The 18,328-nt window shown below is 51.7% G+C and overlaps 1 protein-coding gene across 4 annotated transcripts in view; it reads left to right on the top strand.

Moving 5' to 3' along the window:
• The window catches only part of ADAMTS17 (ADAM metallopeptidase with thrombospondin type 1 motif 17), a 352,557-nt gene extending 335,258 nt beyond the window's left edge, over nucleotides 1-17,299 (top strand). For 3 of the 4 annotated variants that reach the window (XM_047864329.1, XM_047864328.1, XM_047864327.1), the window contains 2 exons: nucleotides 13,160-13,337; nucleotides 14,471-17,299. In XM_047864329.1, coding sequence (XP_047720285.1) covers nucleotides 13,160-13,337; nucleotides 14,471-14,640 — 348 coding nt within the window. In that variant the 3' untranslated portion in view covers nucleotides 14,641-17,299. The remainder of the gene's footprint in view (nucleotides 1-13,159; nucleotides 13,338-14,470) is intronic. The other variant, XM_047864330.1, reaches the window with a different exon arrangement.
• Nucleotides 17,300-18,328: the final 1,029 nt, after the last annotated feature.

The raw sequence follows: 18,328 nt of genomic DNA, 5'->3' as shown, positions 1-18,328 counted from the left end.
ATCCCAAGCGGATTCTCACAAAGCTGGGATGGGATGCAGGGATCCATCTCACAAAGCTGCAAGGTGACCACCTGAGCTGAAACCAGAAGTCGGATGCTCAACCGACTGAGCCACCCAGGTGCCCCAACAGCTATAGAATTTCTAGTGACATTTGCTAATGTCGGATTTTCTAAGAAAATTTCTAATGACAGCCTAGAGTGTGTTTGTGTTTCTTTTTGGTCTTAGCAACTGAAAACTCCCTGTTTGTTTCTCTCGATGCCTCTTCACTCCTGGGTTGCACACTGATGGCCCGAGAGCCTCTGGTGTTTGCATGGCCTGCACAATGTCTTAAACATTTTAGAATTAGTTACTAACATTTAAAAACAGGACAATTCCACCTGAAACTCTGGATATGGGCCCCTGTCTGGAAATCTGGCAACGGCCAATGTGGCCTGCGTCCTCACGTGGCCACCACGAACTGGGGCCAAGCAGGCCTGGTACCTTCCCCCAGACCCTGGTCCTCCAGCCTCTCCCCAGGCTCCTCCAGCCACTATGCATTTTGATTTACCTGCCTGGCCCAGGCAGTACCTTTCTTTGGTTTGTGCCTCTGCTTTATGGAAGGAGAGATGCTTTGGCCATTGGAAAGCAAAACTTCCCCAAATCTGGTACCCAAATGGCCACCTTCCCACAAGTCTGAATACAAACTCCTGCAAACTATTGGAGTGCATAAAAGCCAAATTCCTCCGGTTCCAGTTTGTTGTCTGTGCTGAAATGCAGCATCTGGATAACTGCGAATTTGGGGACGACCAAAAACACCTCCTGTTTTTTTATGCCCTGATCAGAAAATCTGACCAGAGCAATAGAACCGAGGCCAGTAGGTCCGGTTTCTCCATGAATGTAATAGCGCTTAGTATGGAGTTGCCAGGCTGAGTCTTATTGGAAGAAGTCTCACTTGAACTTCACTTGAAGGCTCTTGAAAAAAAAAAAAAGTGCCATTAGAACCTAGAATCCTGTGAGAAAGATGTCAAGGGGCCGAGTTACAGCTCTGACTCACCACTTAATGTGTCTTAATCTGTCTGGCTCTCAGTCTCTTTATCTCTGAAATGGAGAATCATTAACACTGGCCCTGGCCATTTCGCAGAGACACTCCGAGCCTTCAAGGTGCTAGTATATGTGACTCAGCACTTGGACATCTCAGCCCGTTTTCTTGCCCCAAACCTATCACCCAGGGCTCACACCATTGTGAGGCACAGGCACCAGGACTAACCCGTTCTGATCTCACCTAACTTTGTCTTATCAGTAGGAGTACCCAGCCTTTTATACAACCATACCCAAAACCGTCTCGTAGCCAAGCATGTCAGACCCAGCTTGACGTAAACAGGCTATCAACAGCTTGGGTTCTAACCAATAAGAAAACATTTGTGGTGTCCTATGTCAGAACTGTCAGAAGATGTGGAGGGACAACTACCCAACATAGTAAAATAACATCATCTGGACTCCAAAAGTCCAGGTGTGGATTGGAATAAAGCGGTCATTATACTCGGGGAATTGGAAGGGTCCTAGTGGTCACCACCCTAAGTGCATCCTGTGCTACTGATGAGTGGCTTCCATGGTCACAGATATCCCTGCGCAGGAAGCAGAGGGGAGGAGTGGTCAGTTAGGGCCTGGGCTGTGTGCACCCATCAGGGTCTCAGGGCACCTGGCATCGTTTCCCCTTTGAGGTTTACCTCTGTACCTGTGCCCTGCAGCCAGGGTCATTAGCCCTGGTTCACTGAAGAAGCAATAGATGCTCCAAGACTGAGTGGCATGCCCACACCCCTCTGGCAGAGTCCAAGCTCCTAAACCCCAGTTCAGAGCTCAATCCAACCAGTGGACACAACGAGAAGGGCTGCGGAGTCCCCATGATGGTGCCTTTGAGCCACAGCATGCCCTACACATGTTCGTTGGCTCTCCAGGGCTTGGCTTTCTCCAGCCGTTATAGCCATCTGGTTTTGAGAACCAGAGGGACACTTTTGTTTCCTGAAGTACCATGAGCTTCCTGGCGCTAGGAGCTGCAGAACACCAGAAAATGAATGTGACTAGTGCCTGAGAAGCTTAGCATGGCACTGCCCCAGATCTAGTAGCTCAGGCTTTCCCTCCTCCAGTGTTCAGGGGCGCTTCCTTGGCTGAGGACGCTGGTATGTGGTCCAGCCAACTCCCACACACAGCCCACCAGGTAGAGCCTTTAGCTGGCCCGCTTCTCTAGTAGCCAGACCATGGCGAATAAACCCTCCCAGCTTTCTGGAAAGGAAGGCATTAGAAGGCCACCGTGCCCACTTTTTACCACAGCCAGCTTGATCAGTTATCCCCGATCAAGGAAAGTAAAAACAAGAAAGAATAATGGAACAGAATGATCTCAGCTGCCATCCAGGGCTGGTATCTGCTGGCATCTGATTGGTGTGCACAGAGCCTTTGGGGAGAGTACTCAGCATTTGTGGGTGCCACCGGCCCCCTCCCCAGCACATCTGGCCAGAGCCAGGACCCAGGCGCAGGCTCATTCTCCCAAGCTGAAAACTCGTCATGGACACTGAACTGGAAGTCTGTGCATGCATGAACATACTGGGAGCAAGTGTGGTGGGGCAGGAGCTGCACAGAACTCAGCCATGGGACCCCCGCCCTGTTTGCCTCACCACCACTCCCTCCTGCCACCGCCATCCCTGGGTGGGCTGACATGCACAGTTACAGAAATCTGTACAGTTAATAGAAATCTGCCATGGTTTTTCCCCATTTCTTCTCTGGAGAAGTGGAAAGGATCCCGTGGGGATACTTGTCTTCTCTCACTGGGTGATCAGGTCAGTGTTGGTGGATTCCACTGGATGGTTCTTACCCTGACATTTTCACTTATTCAGACTAAATGTGCTTTGTGAGTAACATCTTGTCTCTGCTCTGCGGCTTGTGCACCGTCCCCTTGTTGCATGCCTGGGGTGGGTGCATTTTTTTTAAGTTTATTTTCTTGAGAGAGAGAGAGAAAAAACAAGCTCAGAAGGGTCAGAGAGAGAAGAGAGAGAGAGAGAGAGAGAGAGAGAGAGAGAGAGAATGAATCCCAAGCAGGCACCACATTGTGAGCACAGAGCCCAATGCAGGGCTTGAACTCACGAACCGCAAGATCATGACTTGAGCAGAAATCAAGAGTTGGACACTTAACTGACTGAGCCACCCAGTCGCCCCAAGGGTCAGTGCACTTTTAAACCCTCTCTGTTGTAACCAGCCTCCAAACCTCCCCACATTCCAGACTTTGAAGGCTTCACACAAGTTGCCCCAAAGGAAAGTCAATAGAATTTCAAGGGCCGTCAGGGCATCAGTGTGTCTGGAAGCTTTGACATTTTGCATCCAAGCAGTCTCCTGTTACTTGGCCCCACGGGTGCCATTGAGAAAGATAAGCCGTCTCCAGGGAGGTGAGGGACCAGCCAGTCCACGGACATTCCACAGGTGCCATCCTGCACTCACTGAAATAAGGACCAGTCACCCCTGAGAAGGGGCTGGCACCCATCCCTTCCTGTAGCTGGGTAAGGGTGCCTGAGAACAACACCCAGAACCTGGAGGAGGCAGGGCCCCTCCCCTTCCCCCAGCCTCAGCAAATGACTGAACCGTAACCGGGGTCCCATATGAGGGACAGGCTTCACATTCCCATCCCTGCTGAGGGCATTATTACTGCTCTGCCATGTTTGAAAAATGGCCTGCAGCTGGCTACCCTCCTGGGATATTAGCTATTTCCAGATCTGTGCAAATCATTGTTTTCACCCGCTAACTGCTGGGTATTCAACCCGGGGGGAGGGAGACGTCACTTAAAATGGGAGAGGAGGAAATCGCATTTCTTTCTAGAATAGCATGACTTTTGATCAAAAGTTGAGATGTTTCAGTTTCAAGACCAGAGGCATTAATCACCGCTGAAATGACGGGATGTTTCTAATTAGAAACAAATTATTCTGGAGGGATCATAATGGATGGTGTTTTTAAAGAAAACCGTTGGCTGTCTGTGTTAAGAGTATGGCTGTTCCCTTTCACTGAAGAGATCAAAGTGACCGTTGACTTCCTGGTGCCCGCGAAGGTCCCATGGAAGGGGGCTGGTCTAACTCCAAGGCCTCAGTCAGGCCCCAGGTGTGCCCCTCACACCCGAGCCCCAGACTGATGTGGAAATCACAGCACCTCCCAGGGGCCATAGGAGGTCAAAGGAAGAAATAAGCATGAAGAGGGTGTGAGCTGCAGACCCCCAGGAAGTCTGGGAGAGCCTCTCACTCAGTGGTGGAGGCATTACTGTGCTTTAGGCAGGGAGACGGGGGTTTCAGCTCCACGGCCTTAGCAACGAACAGACCTTGCATCACGAGAGGGGCTTGTTACGGGAAGTTTTTCAGCCCACACCCCCCTTCCAAAGCTTGCACCTGTTTTGGTGGGGTCTGACCCCACTCCCCACTCTGCAAGGCTGGCCTGCCTGCCAAGCTGGGGGCCGGCAGCCAAGACTCTGGGATTCAGCCAGCATTTCCTGAGCTCCCGTTCTGTGCCAGAAAACCCGCTCTGGGCCCTGGGGGTATGAGAGTGGATAGTGACCCATCCAAGGTACAGACCGACAGGGAGCCAACTGCAGAAGGCCACCCTGAGTCCCACTGGGCCAGTATGAGCACAGTGCTATGGGACCCAGGCAGCCTCTTCCTGGGAAAACTGTGGATGGGGATGCTGGCAGGGGGTGACACTGCTCCTGTTGGGACCGGTGACAGTGGCCCCTGACATACACCAGTGCTTTAAAATTTACAAAGCACGTTCACTCATATTGTCTCATTTGACCCCCTCCTCATTTTACAGATGAGAAAACTGACTCAGAGTGGTGATGTGGCTTTTTTCCCCAAAGTCACACAGCTAGAAAATAGCAGGGCTAAGAGTCTGGTCCCTGCCTTCTGGCTCTTAATTCACCTTTCTTCCAGGTGCATAATAACCTCAGAGGCTTAGATTCCTAACCTGAAACGGGTAGGAGATGACCTATGCCTGCAGCTCTAATCGTCATAGGCATATGCTTGGTATAAAGTCAAGTGTCTACCTGCCCTTGTTTTGTTTTGTTTTTAATATTTATTTTTGAGAGAGTGCAAGCGGGGGAGGGCCAGAGAGAGGGGGACAGAGGATCTGAAGCGGGCTCCGCACTGACAGCACAGAGTCCGATGCAGGGCTCAAACTCATGAACCTCGAGATCGTGACCTGAGCTGAAGTCGGACACTCAACCGACTGATCCACCCCCCTCCCAAAAAAAACAAGTCAAGTATCTCCCTGCTCTCTCTCCACACCACCCCCCATCTAAACCTGTTCTCCAAGGGCTCTGTATCAGTCATTGACATAATGGCCATCCCTTGCCTCTATCTGCGGTCCTACATGTTATCTACCCTTATTTGTGAAATAAAAAATTGAGTCCTTATTAAAAGAAACTTGCACATCAAAGAGGAAGTATGTGAGACATTGGGGATATCGGGGCCCTTCTCTGGGGTGTGTGAAGCCATACCACGCAGGCAGCCAGCACCGTGGGCGAAGAGAGAGATAAGCCAATTCTCTCTCTATTTGACATTACTCTGAGGAGCATAAGCAGCCAATGAAAGGAAGGTCATCAGATCTCAACGCGTTTCAGGCAGGGGCAGAAGGGAGAGAGGGCAGAATACCCCCTCGGTGTGGAGCACTTCGCGTGGGTGAACAGAGCCTGCCACTGGGTCGTGGACTTGCAGAGGAAAGTCCAGGACCCATACCTGCTCATGTGAGAGAAATGGGCTTGCTGTAGAGCAGCAGAGTCACTGGAAATTGCCAGGAGAGATGCCCGCATGAAGTGAGCTGAATAATAGCTGATGCCTCTGACCCCTCCATTCACCTAGTGGTGTCCTTTGTCAAACCAGCTGCCTTGGTGTGGAGCAAGGGATCCGAGAGAGGGGGTGGCTCCCCCTGCATTGCAGCCTGGGCTTTAACCACTACCTGGACCTAGTCATTGAATCAGAGGAGCTGCTGCCCCTAAGGAACACTTTTGTTTCGACACATGCTACGTCAGTGACCCTAAAGCAGGGCAGACGGTCAGGATGACACAGGTCCACACCCCCCACTGGGCTGTGGCCTCCTCTAAACTTGAGCCAGCATCACCCTCTGTCAGCTGGGTCTAGGGGTACCCCCCTATAGGGCATCTGTAAAAGCACTTAGCCCAAGGCCTGGCACAGGGAGATCACCCAGGAGGTGCTTGTTTCTATCATCATCATCTCGTTATTTTTGCCATTGTCTTCTGCTGCATCTCTGATGGAATCCCATTTCTTCCATGGGCCTATCAAATATGTGTTATCTTAAAGCAGCTCTTTGAATGTGGTTCAGGTCCCATAAAACAGTGTGTGCCCTGACCCGGTGTATGCGCATGGCAACAGCGTGGCTAGGAGGCAGGAGAGGGGTTGCTTCGGCATTTGCTGGGCTCCTGGGCCAGCCTCCTCCAGCAGGGTGGAGCGTCTTGTGCACAGTCACTGACGGGCTGGGAGAGGTAAGCTACCGGAGTGATAACAGCCTCTGCCCAAGGACACACAGAGTGGCCAGGCAGAATCCCCTGTGCTCCGGGCTCACAGAGCACAGTCCAGAGCTCTTGCAGATCCTCGGGAGTCAGCTTGGCCTTCTGGCTCCCGGGCTGGCGTGGCCCAGCCAGAATCTGTAGGTCGCCAGGTTGCAAATTCAGAGGCTTGGGGGAAACCCGAAGCTAAGGCTGAGGCTAGAAGGGAAAAACAGTTTGCGAGGGAGTATGAGTTGAAGGGTGTGTGTGTGTGTGTGTGTCTAAGAAAGCATTTCCAGTTTCAAGGCTGGAGCAAAGACAGTGGGGATTTTCATTACTGTTTAAAACCTGCTATTTCAGGTTTCAACAGCTTCTGATGTTTGCATTGCTCAATGCCAAGTCGGGGGAAAATCTGTCAAAAATGCTTTTGAAGAGCTTTTGACATTTCACCAGCCAAGTGCCTCTCAGACACAAAATGGAGTTTTACCTGGAGGGTATTCTCTTCCCCCACCCCCTGCCTCATTCTCTGCCCTCCACACCCGCCCCGGGGGCGGGCTGGCCCCTCAGAGACCAGGCTCCGGGAGAACGGGAGAATGTGGGGGCGGTTACACCGCGCGGTGAGGGCTCCCCCTTGCCAGGCCTCCTGCTCACCCCAGAGCCCCGGGGAGGAAGCCAGCCCACCCGCCCCCCGACTCTGTCGGAACCCCGGGCTCATGCAAGCACCAAACATTCCTGCAGCGTTTTCCCCTTCCTGAGGTTTTTACAACCTCCTTTAGCTAATTCTCAAAACACCCCTTTGGGATTCCGTGTTATTTATAGTGGTGATTTTATAGCTGCGAGAAGTGAAGAGAAGGAAGTCCTCACCGAAGTGGAGCATGTCATCAGGGTCGGGCCTCTGTGGGGTGACAGAGACCTGGATCCTCCCCTCCGGGGAGTGGTGTGGTCCTGGAGGAGGCCGGGTGGGGGGCCTGGAGCTGTCACTGGGGAACAGTCACATGGACGCCCTAAGCCTCACATTCGGCCTTTCTGAAAGGCAGTCCTGTGCCCCTTGTGGTGCTGTTCACGCATTTGGTGTGTGTTTATTGTGCACCTACTATGTTCTGAGCACTGCCCTGGCCACAGCCGCTGGTAGTAGAATGATTAACAAGGACTAACGAGAATGACGTTAAGTCCAGGGCCCAGCCCTCAGTGGGCATGCAGAAGGTGGACCTGGCTGCTATTACTGCTATTGTCACCATCATTGTCATCAAGGAAGCAGAGGCAGGAAGCCTTCCACCATGTCCTTGGGTCTGAGGGACCACAGGCCTTCCCACTCTTTTAGGGAATCCTCTTTTTCATAGCTGCACCAGAACTAACACCACAAGCCCATGAGTAAATTCAAGTCGAAGACTTCTCTTTGTTGCCATGAACCTTTTGCTCTCTGTGCACCAGAACTTTTGATTTTGTTATTGCATTTCCAGTGAAACTCCCGCTGCAAGTGTCTTTGACTCCCCATCCTAGCCAGGGGAGGGCCCTGAGATAGGTGGCGAGTCACCAGGCCTAGTCTCTGATGTGCGGCTGCGGCCACTTGCTGGGGAGGGGGCTGCCCCTGCTTCAGGTCATCTGGCAGGGAGCTTTTCTGCTGGATTTACCCCTGCTCCATTTCTATCTTTGTTTCCCGAGTCTCAGGGAGCTACGTTAAATGTTAACGTAATGAGCGACCTGAAAAAAAAAATACCCAACAGTGAAAGAGTGCTTCTAACAAGACCAGATCTGTTTTTTTACAGATCTGTTTGCTTGGATTTTAAGAGCCTGAAAATGGCTTCACAGCAATGCTTGGGGCTAATCCGGTGCAATCTGGAGACACTGTGGTCTCCTCACTGTTTAATTAAAATTGAGACGGAGGGGAGGCAGACAGAGATGGAGTCCATTGTCTGCGCCTGTGTTATCCTGAATGCAGCAAGCTCAAGTTACATACAAGGGGATGCTGTTCAGAGCAACCCTTCAGACCTGTCTGCAATCACATTTGTCTTCAGGGTCAAATCAGCTTCTAATTGTGCTCTCAGAGGTCATCTGGCTGAGCTGCCAGATCAAGGCCAGGAGCCGGGCAAGGGTGGCCCCGCAACACCTGTCTGTGGCGGCCTGGTGCCAGGCAGGGCATGGCCGCCCCACGGAGAGCTAAGCTAGTTGGCCAAGTGACTCAGTGTGTTTTCCTGGGCTTGAGGGACTCCCTGGTCGGCTCTCTCTGTTCTTGTCCAAGCGCTAACTGTTAATAATAATAGCAGCACTTGTTGAGGGCTCGCTCTCTCCCAGACTCCCTGCTGGTCACCCGTCCAAGTGATTCTAATCACTGAAATCATTCTGCAAGGAGAGTTTTATTATCCTCAAGCCACAAATGAAGAAACTGGGGCTCAGATAGGTTAAGTAACTTGCCTGAGGTCACACAGCGAGTAAGCAGGGATGGAGTGTGCTCATCGATAGGCCTGTGCTGCCCCTATGGCTCTGTCCCCAGTAAAACCCCAGTCGGGGAGAGTGTGGTTACCCATGGGTGTTCGGCAGGGGTGGGTAGGCTTAGCACCACCTGGACTGAAATGGAAGTTTCTTTACCTGCCACTTGGTTACATGCTTGTCTTCTCACCTGAGGCATTGAAGCAGCCTCTGTGGGGCTGGCTCACACACAATTCAGGTGGATAAGCAAATGCTCTAAGGTTCTCAAAAGTTCTTTTTAATGAGTACAGGACTTTCACAGCCCACCGCTGTGGGAACAGCAGAGTTCCTAGGACTCCAGCTAAAATTTAGCCAAGCCTAATCTGAGAGGCAAATCCCTATGAGGGGCAGGGCCTGCAGGGTCCCTACATGCCCCCACAGCAGCAGAGGGTCGGCCCCCAGCCTGTCACCTGGCCCTGCCCGGCTTCACAGAGGTGCTGGAGAGCCATGAGAACAGACACTTGAGTCTCTATGCGGGATCTTTGGAGAGAATTCCATGATCTCATGGAACAGTTCTTTTCTCCAGACTGGGAAATTAAAGGCCAGTGACCCATACTAGGAAAGATAATGAATAAGAGGTGGACCTGGGCAGTGACCTAGCTTTTCATTTCCTGGCTCCCAGAGAGGCTCCCACCAGTGCAAGCTGTAATTCGTACAGGAAGATGGAATTTGGTCCATGGAATGGGGCAGCTGGGGTCCTGTCCCTCCTTTGCCACTCACTCACTGTGTGACCTTGGACCAGACACCCCCACTGAGCTCAGTGGCCAGCAGCCTCTAAATTGTTGTGGAATGTTCCACCTTATTATGGAACCTTACAAGCGAACCCACAGGATAAGCAAACACACCATCTGCATATGCAGGGGGACATCATGAATGCTCTCCCTGCCCCCACCCAACCTCCTGGCCCCAGAGCATGTGAAACATGACTCAGAACTTTCAGAGGAGGAAATCATCCATCAAGGTCACCCTGAATACCTGAGTTTTACAATGGTCATTGATCATTTTCAGGCAGAGACCTTTGTCAGTTGTGCCCTTGACAAAGGCATACCCACACCTGTGGGTTGAGTTCTTGCCCTGATTTTTACGTACATAATAATGACACCTGCAAAAGACGTCGAAACACTTCCTGAGGTTCCTGGCCAGGAAGTAACTCACCCCTGGCCGACCGCCTAGCCAGCAGGGCTTTGGGTACCTCGCGGTCAGGGGGTGCCATAGGAGCAAGATAGGCATAGCTTTAGGCACCTTCTCCATTAGGCTGTGCTGTTTCCTGGGGCCCCAACCACCACCAGTCCCACCCTGGGTGGTCCCCCTCTCCAAGGAATATTAAGACACCTAATTCCTAATTCTTCCTTCCGGGTGTGTCTCCTATAGCAGGTGGCTCCAGGGCCCATGGTGCAGGTCAAGATCCGATGAGAAAAAGGATGTTGATGTCACTTGTAGATCAGCCTGCAGATACCTCTTTTCCTCACAAAGGCAGTTGAGTGCCAAATAGTCACAGGAATCTGGTCCCAAGTACATGGTAATCCCATTTTCCCAGGAAGTAGATTTTATTTTATTTTTTTGATTTCACAACCACCTTACATATAAAAAATCTTTAATGGCATAGGTGGGCTAGTCAAATGTCTCCATAAACTATATAATTTATTCAGGTATTTAAAGGTATATAATAGGGGCGCCTGGGTGGCTCAGTCAGTTGAGTGTCCGTCTGACTTCGGCTCAGGTCATGATCTCGTGGTTTGTGAGTTCAAGCCCCACATCAGGCTCTGTGCTGACAGCTCAGAGCCTGGAGCCTGCTTCGGATTCTGTGTCTCCCTCTCTGTCTGCCCCTCCGCTGCTCACACCCTGTCTTTCTCTGTCTCAAAAATAAATAAACATTAAAAAAAATTTTTTTAACTTATTAGAAATGTTTGCTCATCTTGCAGAGCACTAGAAGAACAAGTTACAATCTAAGGTTTTACGGTATTTGTATATGAATATTCAACTACTTCAGTGTAAGAAGAGAGAGCTCATTCCACTACACAGGCCACTGGGCAGAAGTTCAGGATAAATCAGAGGTTCTCAGCTCTGGGTGCCCCTTCTACCTATATTGATTGATTGTCCTGGGACACCGAGGTTTTTAGAAGCTCACCAGGTAATCCCACGAACAGATCCCAACCTGCTGTCAGCTCCCCGACCCCCCCAGAGGCCCCCCAGGTATAAGTCCTGTTGCTATGGCAGCCATCCTAAGTTCAAGGTCTCCTGTTGGTGGGATCTCCTCATGTGACCTTGTTCCTCCACCTCAGCAGCCCTCAAACTTCCCTTGTGCTCCAGTGCCAACCCCCAAGGTCTAGGGTGGGGCCCAGAAGTCTGCATCCATTAATGCACAGTGAATTCTCAAGCCCGCAAGCAGCCCATGCCTAGTGTATCCAGAAGATAGGATGTGAAGCAAGACACAAAGCGGGGGCCCTGGGGCCCGCCTTGCCTGTTGGGGAGCGTGCCTGTTCTGGTTTGAACATGCCAGAGCCCACAGGGGGTGTCACTTGTGGTTTTCCCACCTCCTTTGTGATTTGCAAAGACCCCTTCAGAGCACCATTCCCTCTGAGCCTCTTTATCCTTCTAAAGTGAAAACAAAAACAAAAACCCCACATGATTCTGCAGAGGAATTCACATGGCACACAAAAGCTCTTTGCGGAGCAGACAGTGCCCACGTGGTCACAAGTGGTACCAGCAGTCTCCCATCAAGCCTGTGCCTGGTGACTCCTCTAAGACCCCTGGAGGGAAGGTCCTCCCTCCAGCACAGGCCAAGGTCCGGCCCAAAGGGGAGGAGACAGGGAGGCACACTCTCCGGACGGCACCTGGCGTCGTCACCGCATGTGGCATTCGGAGGGCAGGCCCCGCTCTCCTTTCTCCACCCCGAGGTGCTGGTATTAACTCCAGCTGGGCTATTGCACCTGAGGCCTTTGCTTTATTAAAGTTTTGCAGAGTGCTCTCAGAACCCCATAAATCACAGGTTGTGTGGGCACTAGGGGACACCAGATGGGGAGAAAGTGCATAGGAACCTGGCTCTCTGGCTGGAAGTGACCAGCTTATTGGAGAGACAGTTCCAAGGGCTCCTGGGAGAGCGTGCAAGTGCCCAGGAGTTCGGAGAGCAGGATCAGGGTGGCGGATCTGAGTCGCTGACAGTCTCCCTGTGGAGCACTTTAAAGGGATGCAAAGAGAGACAGGACTTGGGAAAGTCCTACCAAGTCTGCTCACTGGGAACCTGGGATGTCTGCTGAGCTACGCCAGGCGGGTTTTAGCAAACCCAGGTCTACCAGCAGCCCGGGATTTGGTGTCTGAGTTAAAGCTGTCAGCCACAAACAGTATGAGATTCCGTGACTCTGTGATGTGAAAAAAAGGTTGCACTTCGTTTTCTCCACCTTGATTCTGAGCCCCGACCCTCCAGGCTTGCGGGAAATTTGACCCTGCTCAAGCCTGAGCTCCCCTCCACAACCAAGACCAGGCAAAGACCCCAGAGCCTCCCACAGCACAAAGCACTGGGGAAGACCCCACTTGGCCATCAGGCCCAGTGCCTCCTGGGTGCCATCAGGCCACCCTGTCCACTGTCTCAAGGATTTCAAAAGCCCAGCTCTCTGCTGGGAATGGGGGTAGAGAGGGTGGGAAGTGAAATGCAGGCCTCATACATTAATGTTTTAGCAACTGTCTCGCATCTTAGCTCAGGCTGCTGGGGTGAAACTCCATAGACTAGGGGTCTTAAACCACAGACATTTAGTTCTTATGATTCTGGAGGCTGAGAAGTCTAAGGTCAAGGTGCTAGCAGATTTGTTTCTTGGTGAGGGCCCATGTCCTGGCCATGTCCTCACACAGCAGAAGACAGACTCTGGTCTCTCTTCCTCTTTATAAAGACACAGTTCTCATCATGGAGGCTGTGCCCTCATACCCTCATCTAAACCTAACTACCTCCCAAAAGCCCCACCTTCAAATACGATCCCATTGGGAGTTAGGGATTTGGGGAGACAAAAGACATTCAGTCCGTAACATCTTGAAGCAGGTTTCTGTCAGACACCTGGGATGCAGTGAAGCCCCTTGTCCCGCATTATTTCAAGCCCCTGGGAATGACACCGAGGGGCAGCTGCATTGCAAAGCCATTGTCAAGGACTCCTGGGCGTAGGTTAGGCCCCCAGCTCAGGCTGTCCCTGTGTCTGGCAGTGCTCCTCAACCTGTGGGAAGGGCCTCCAGTCCCGCGTAGTACAGTGCATGCACAAGGTCACCGGCCGCCATGGCAACGAGTGCCCCGCCCTCTCGAAGCCAGCAGCCTACAGACAGTGCCACCAGGAGGTCTGCAATGACAAGATCAACGTGAACACCATCACCTCCCCTCGCCTCGGTGAGTGGCCCCGGGTTTCTGGGGTGGGGAGGTGGGAGTTCTGTAAGCTAGAAAGCCCCCTTTGGGCCCTAGCTGAGCCCTGAAGAGGTCTTTTGTCAGCTCTGTAGAAGGTTAGAGGTTTCAGAGGTGGAATTTCGTTTCTTGTCATGAAAAAGATGTCTGCTAGCGGCAACCTCAAACACAACAACGGCTCAAGCGTCCTGCTTAGTCCCTCTGCCAACAATGAGGAACACGGGAGGGTGGTCTTCAGTTAATGTTTTTGGGCTCCTGTGCACGAGGAGGGCAAAGGGAGGTGCGTTCTTCCAGAAGTGAAGGAGCTGGGGCGACATTCACGAAGCCTCGGTGACGTTCGCATGGGATGCTCCCCAAGCTAACGCTTGAGAAGAAAACAGAGGTGTTGATAGGGTGGAGTATTTAATTCAGTGGCACAGGAGGGAGAAGAGGAGCATTTAACACTAATCTGGTGATTCCTTTTGATGGTGTCCGCTTTTGCAAATAGAAATCCCTGAGGAATATTTTCCTACCCAGAGCCCCTTTCCCTAATGCTGGAACACAGCCAGAATGAAGAGGGTTTCTAAGTTGCTTCACTGGAGGGTCTTTGAACTTGCAGAGGGGCACCCCGGGCTTTTGCATGCACACACCCCCCCCCTTGGTATGCTCCAGAGACCTCCCTCAGGCAGGACATTCTCTCTGCAGGATGACCCTGAAGGAGATTCGGGCCACTTGCTTAGGCTACGAGCTTATGCTTTGGTGGCCCTTTGATGTCCACCGCCCCGTGCCGTTCTGTTTTATGAATGTCAGCAACGATGGTGTCCTTCTCCAAAAAAATAACAGCAAGTGCCACTTAGGTGAGAAGCAGGGTGCACAGTGCCCTGGCCCTGAGGAAGCCGCAGGCAGACCCATGCTCTGCCAAGGGGTTGGGTTAGACACAGGAGCGTGTCCCCTGTCGAAAACAGCGGCATCCCATGGCCCCGGCAGGGGGTGTATTTCCTCCGTTTGCGCAAGGCTCCAGTGTGCTTGTCGGTGAGGACAGCTCTGGAGTGTGTCAGACCACAGGCCGCCCCTGCGCAGGCATCCTGATGTCCCTGGGCCATCCGTAACCCCTGGGCTTTCTGTTTCCACCGTCCCTGTAGCCGCTCTGACCTACAAATGTACGCGGGACCAGTGGACAGTGTACTGCCGGGTCATCCGAGAAAAGAACCTCTGTCAGGACATGCGGTGGTACCAGCGCTGCTGCCAGACGTGCAGGGACTTCTATGCGAACAAGATGCGCCAGCCGCTGCCACCACCACCAAGCTCATGACACGTGGCCCAAGGGTCCCTCGACGCGCCAGCGCGAGGCCTGAATCCTGATGACATGGCTAGTTGAAAGCCTCCCCACCCAAGAGCGCACCAGTCCTGCGGCCGGGACCCCCCTCCCCCAGACCACAGCGCCGCTCCCCCCACCAGGCTGTCCCGAAAATCCAATCGCATAGAACTTGAGCGTGGATTTGACGTTTGCTGTTAGTGCTTTTGTACTTAATATATTGTTAATGGCCACTGGATGGCTTTCTCCAGTAAGGAAAAAAATAGGCATGAGTCACAAAATTATTGTAATTTCTAAGGTTCTGTGTACCTCAAAGGGAACACCTCTGACAGACAATTGTCAAAAGAAAGAGACGTCACTGAGCACTTCTGTCCAGCTTTCTTTTGACGTTTGAATTCCCGGTGCTTGATGTGCCGGGGGCAGGGGGACTATCCCCCCAGTGAGACATTCCACGTTCAAACAGGCTTTATTCTGAAAGCCGGCAACACCCCGGAAGGAAGGACAGATGTCAGTGAGCCTCTGCCAATGGCTCCCTCCGAGAGGGCCAGGGTCAGCACTTAGCCTCTCAGCTCATCTCTGAAAACGTGTTCTCTAGATCCTAGGCCTTCTCTTGGAAGTCTTGTCCCTGACAGTCTGAATCTGTATCAGCCAAAGACACCAGGGCCGCATAGTTTTGCGTAAAAACCTGTGTTGGGGAGAATATTCTGGAAGTGTTTGGGTTTGGGCAGGCATCTAATTTGTATACTCTACTGTCTACCACATAGGGAAACAGAAAAGTCTTTCTTCGAGGTGCTATGAAATGGGACATCTGTTCATTTGGGTGATGGGACTGTTCCCTGGCATAAAGGTGAGCTCAGGACAGCTTTGTCAGGGGTGTGTGGCCCCTCCACATTCTGGGGGCCTCCACTCTTGTCAGTACTTCATAAAGCTTTGCACCTTAGACGTGGCTTCCCATTGACCTTGGCCATCTATCTGAAGTTGATTCTTTTTAGAAGCTCTGCCTCCTTCGCCCTGGCATGGGACTGGTTTCCTCCAGAAGCCCTTTGGCCTGGGGGGCCCGGATCACTGCACAAGCACCGAGCCTTCCCACAGCCCAGACCTTGGGGGACCCATTATTGTCATGCTGTCGGTATTGACCCATCCTCTTAGTAAGATAAGGATGACCCTCAGAAAAGCACGAAGAAGGTCTTTCCCTCCTGCAACCTATCAGAATAGACCTGTGCCCTGTCTAGAAGTCTGAGGAAATGACAAGAACACAGAAGATGGTAGGACCCTGCCCACTTTGGGAGCTGGGAGAGAAAGACCCTAGGTGCCAGGAGACCTGTTTTGCTCACCAGCTTGGTGGGTGTTTGATGGGTGCTTATGTTCAAGGACTTTACCATGACAAACCCACCTTCTCCCTTATTGCAGACGGGGGAATCTCACTTATGCCAATGTCCCAGGGATCATCTCCAAGTTCTTCCTGATTTATTGGTGCTGTGTTTATGTATCTGCTTTGGTTTTTGATGATGTCACAACTTTAGGGTCCATTAGCTTAAATCAGAAAGAAAACAAAAAGAAAATCTCCTGCCTTCTCAACCCCGTCTTACAGGCTGTTTCAATTTATGATTTCTAATATTCCAGAGACAGAGACGTGGTAGGGATGACAAGAGATTTGTGCGGTTCCTCTTGAATCAACAAGAAGTATTTGAGAAGCTTGCTTGGGTGCTCTGATTGAGAGAGTGCCAGGATAGCGCGATCCACCCTGCAGTGTAAACCCCGTCAGTGTTGTAGCACAGCCTATGCAAAACGCTGTCCTCCCCAGCTCGGGCTTGGCCACTGACAGACTCCCCCAAACCCCATTTCTGCAAAACTCTCAAATTCTTGGGGAGCTAGGGTTCCAAAATGGGCTGTGCTTCACCATGTAGTGTCAGAAAGATAGCAGCCTCGGGGGCTGAGGAGCTGAGCCAGGGTGGCCAGCTAAGGAACCTACGGGGCCCGCCCAAGCTGGGCATGTAAGTGCCCCTAGGCTAGCACTTTCTCCGATGCCTCTGAATATTCCCCACGACTGGCTACCTTATCAACTGGATGCATCTGGCAAGGGCCCCACCCTCTCAAAATGCAAATAATTGATTTGGTTATTATCGAACACCCACTGGTTCCCCCAGAGTCCATGTCTCTCTGACCTCCGTTAGCTCATGCTGGCACTTGTTGCTCTGAAATTCACCAGCCCGCCTTCTGTTCATGGCACAAGCAATGATTGATTTCGGCGAAGCCATGATGGCACTCTTGTTCCACTTTGTACAGAAGACATTGAAACCCTGTGATCACAACAGTGACGTTTCTTTATTTACAATACCCTGTACTGTCACTCAAGTACTGTACCTTTTTGATTGCACAAACGCGTTACTAACGACAGAGCCTTACGACCTTATGGTGCTACTTTTGTGGGTGCAAATGAAGCCCTCTCACTTGACCATGGCTTGACATTATCAGAACACAGGGAAAGATCCTCAGCAGCAATAATCTCATTGCTTTGTTCTCTTTTCTCCATTTCAGAGTCAAATGTATATATTTTCCATTAGTTAACTTACATTACGTACTGTACCCATGGTATTTTCGTTTTACTTTTTGGTGCTGGTTTTGAAAGAAAAAAAAAGAACAGAAGACAAACATTGGACACCACTGTAAATGAAAAATTAATCATTTCATTGGAAGTGAGTTGAACATGTTAATAAAATGTTTTTCCATAACAATTTTAAGCTGTCTGTGGAGTACGAGACAAAAACCAGTCCTCCGGGGCTGACAGAGGGAGGCCTGTCCTTCTGCGAGTGGTCACATAGCTTGCCTGGAACAGCGTCCCGACCACAGCTGTGGACAGGGTCAGAGGTCGCTGGTAAATGCAGTTCTGGCGGGTGGCTGTGTCTCCCTGCGTGAGCACTAACAAATCATTCCGTCCCAGGCCTCACCCCTGTGTGGTTGCAAAACCCCGGGTGGGGACATGAGGGTCTGGCAGCTGTGCTGTCAGTCTGTGTCTGATGCAGAACAGCAGCCACCTCGCTCACGGAGACGCCCGTGCACCATGGGGGTGCAGTGACCCCTGCTGCAGGGGACCCCTCAGAGCTCCAGCCCTGGTCGTGTCAGAATAGGCACCTGCTCCCTGCAACCCTGCTTGTCTGTCTTTAGCACCCCCGTCCCCAACCCTGCTGATGGTCCATACAGCTCCCCTCTTCATGCAGGTGTGAGCAGGGGTTCTGGCCCCACCATCGTCCCAGACTGAGGACACAGCAAGGGTACTACACCACCATAACTGAGATTGCTGCAGTTATTGGGACCCTGTCTTGGCCTGACTGGGAGCAGGGATGTCACCTCTCCTTCTCATGGGAGTAGTTACATGACCTCATGTAACTACTCAAAATTTACACAGGGTCTCATCTCCTCCTGGCATCAAGGAGAAAGAGCTCCCCAGCCAAGAACTTGGAACTCCATTCGACAGACAGCACTTCCTTTTAACATTGGAGCAGCCCCCAGAAATCTCGTGAAATAAAGACTGTTTGTTTAACAGATGACAAACTGTCCACGGCCCCCCAGTTGCCAGAAAAGCTGTTGCTTGTCTTAATTCTCATTAATGATCAGCCATCTACCTCAGGCACCTGTTAGTATCTTCTCCTCCTTTCTCTGAGTTCTGATCTCTCTAGAACTTCTA

Source organism: Prionailurus viverrinus, chromosome B3 (genome assembly GCF_022837055.1).
Source record: "Prionailurus viverrinus isolate Anna chromosome B3, UM_Priviv_1.0, whole genome shotgun sequence".
NCBI classification, from domain to species: Eukaryota; Metazoa; Chordata; class Mammalia; order Carnivora; family Felidae; genus Prionailurus; species Prionailurus viverrinus.
This window is presented reverse-complemented; position numbering and strand designations above follow the sequence as displayed.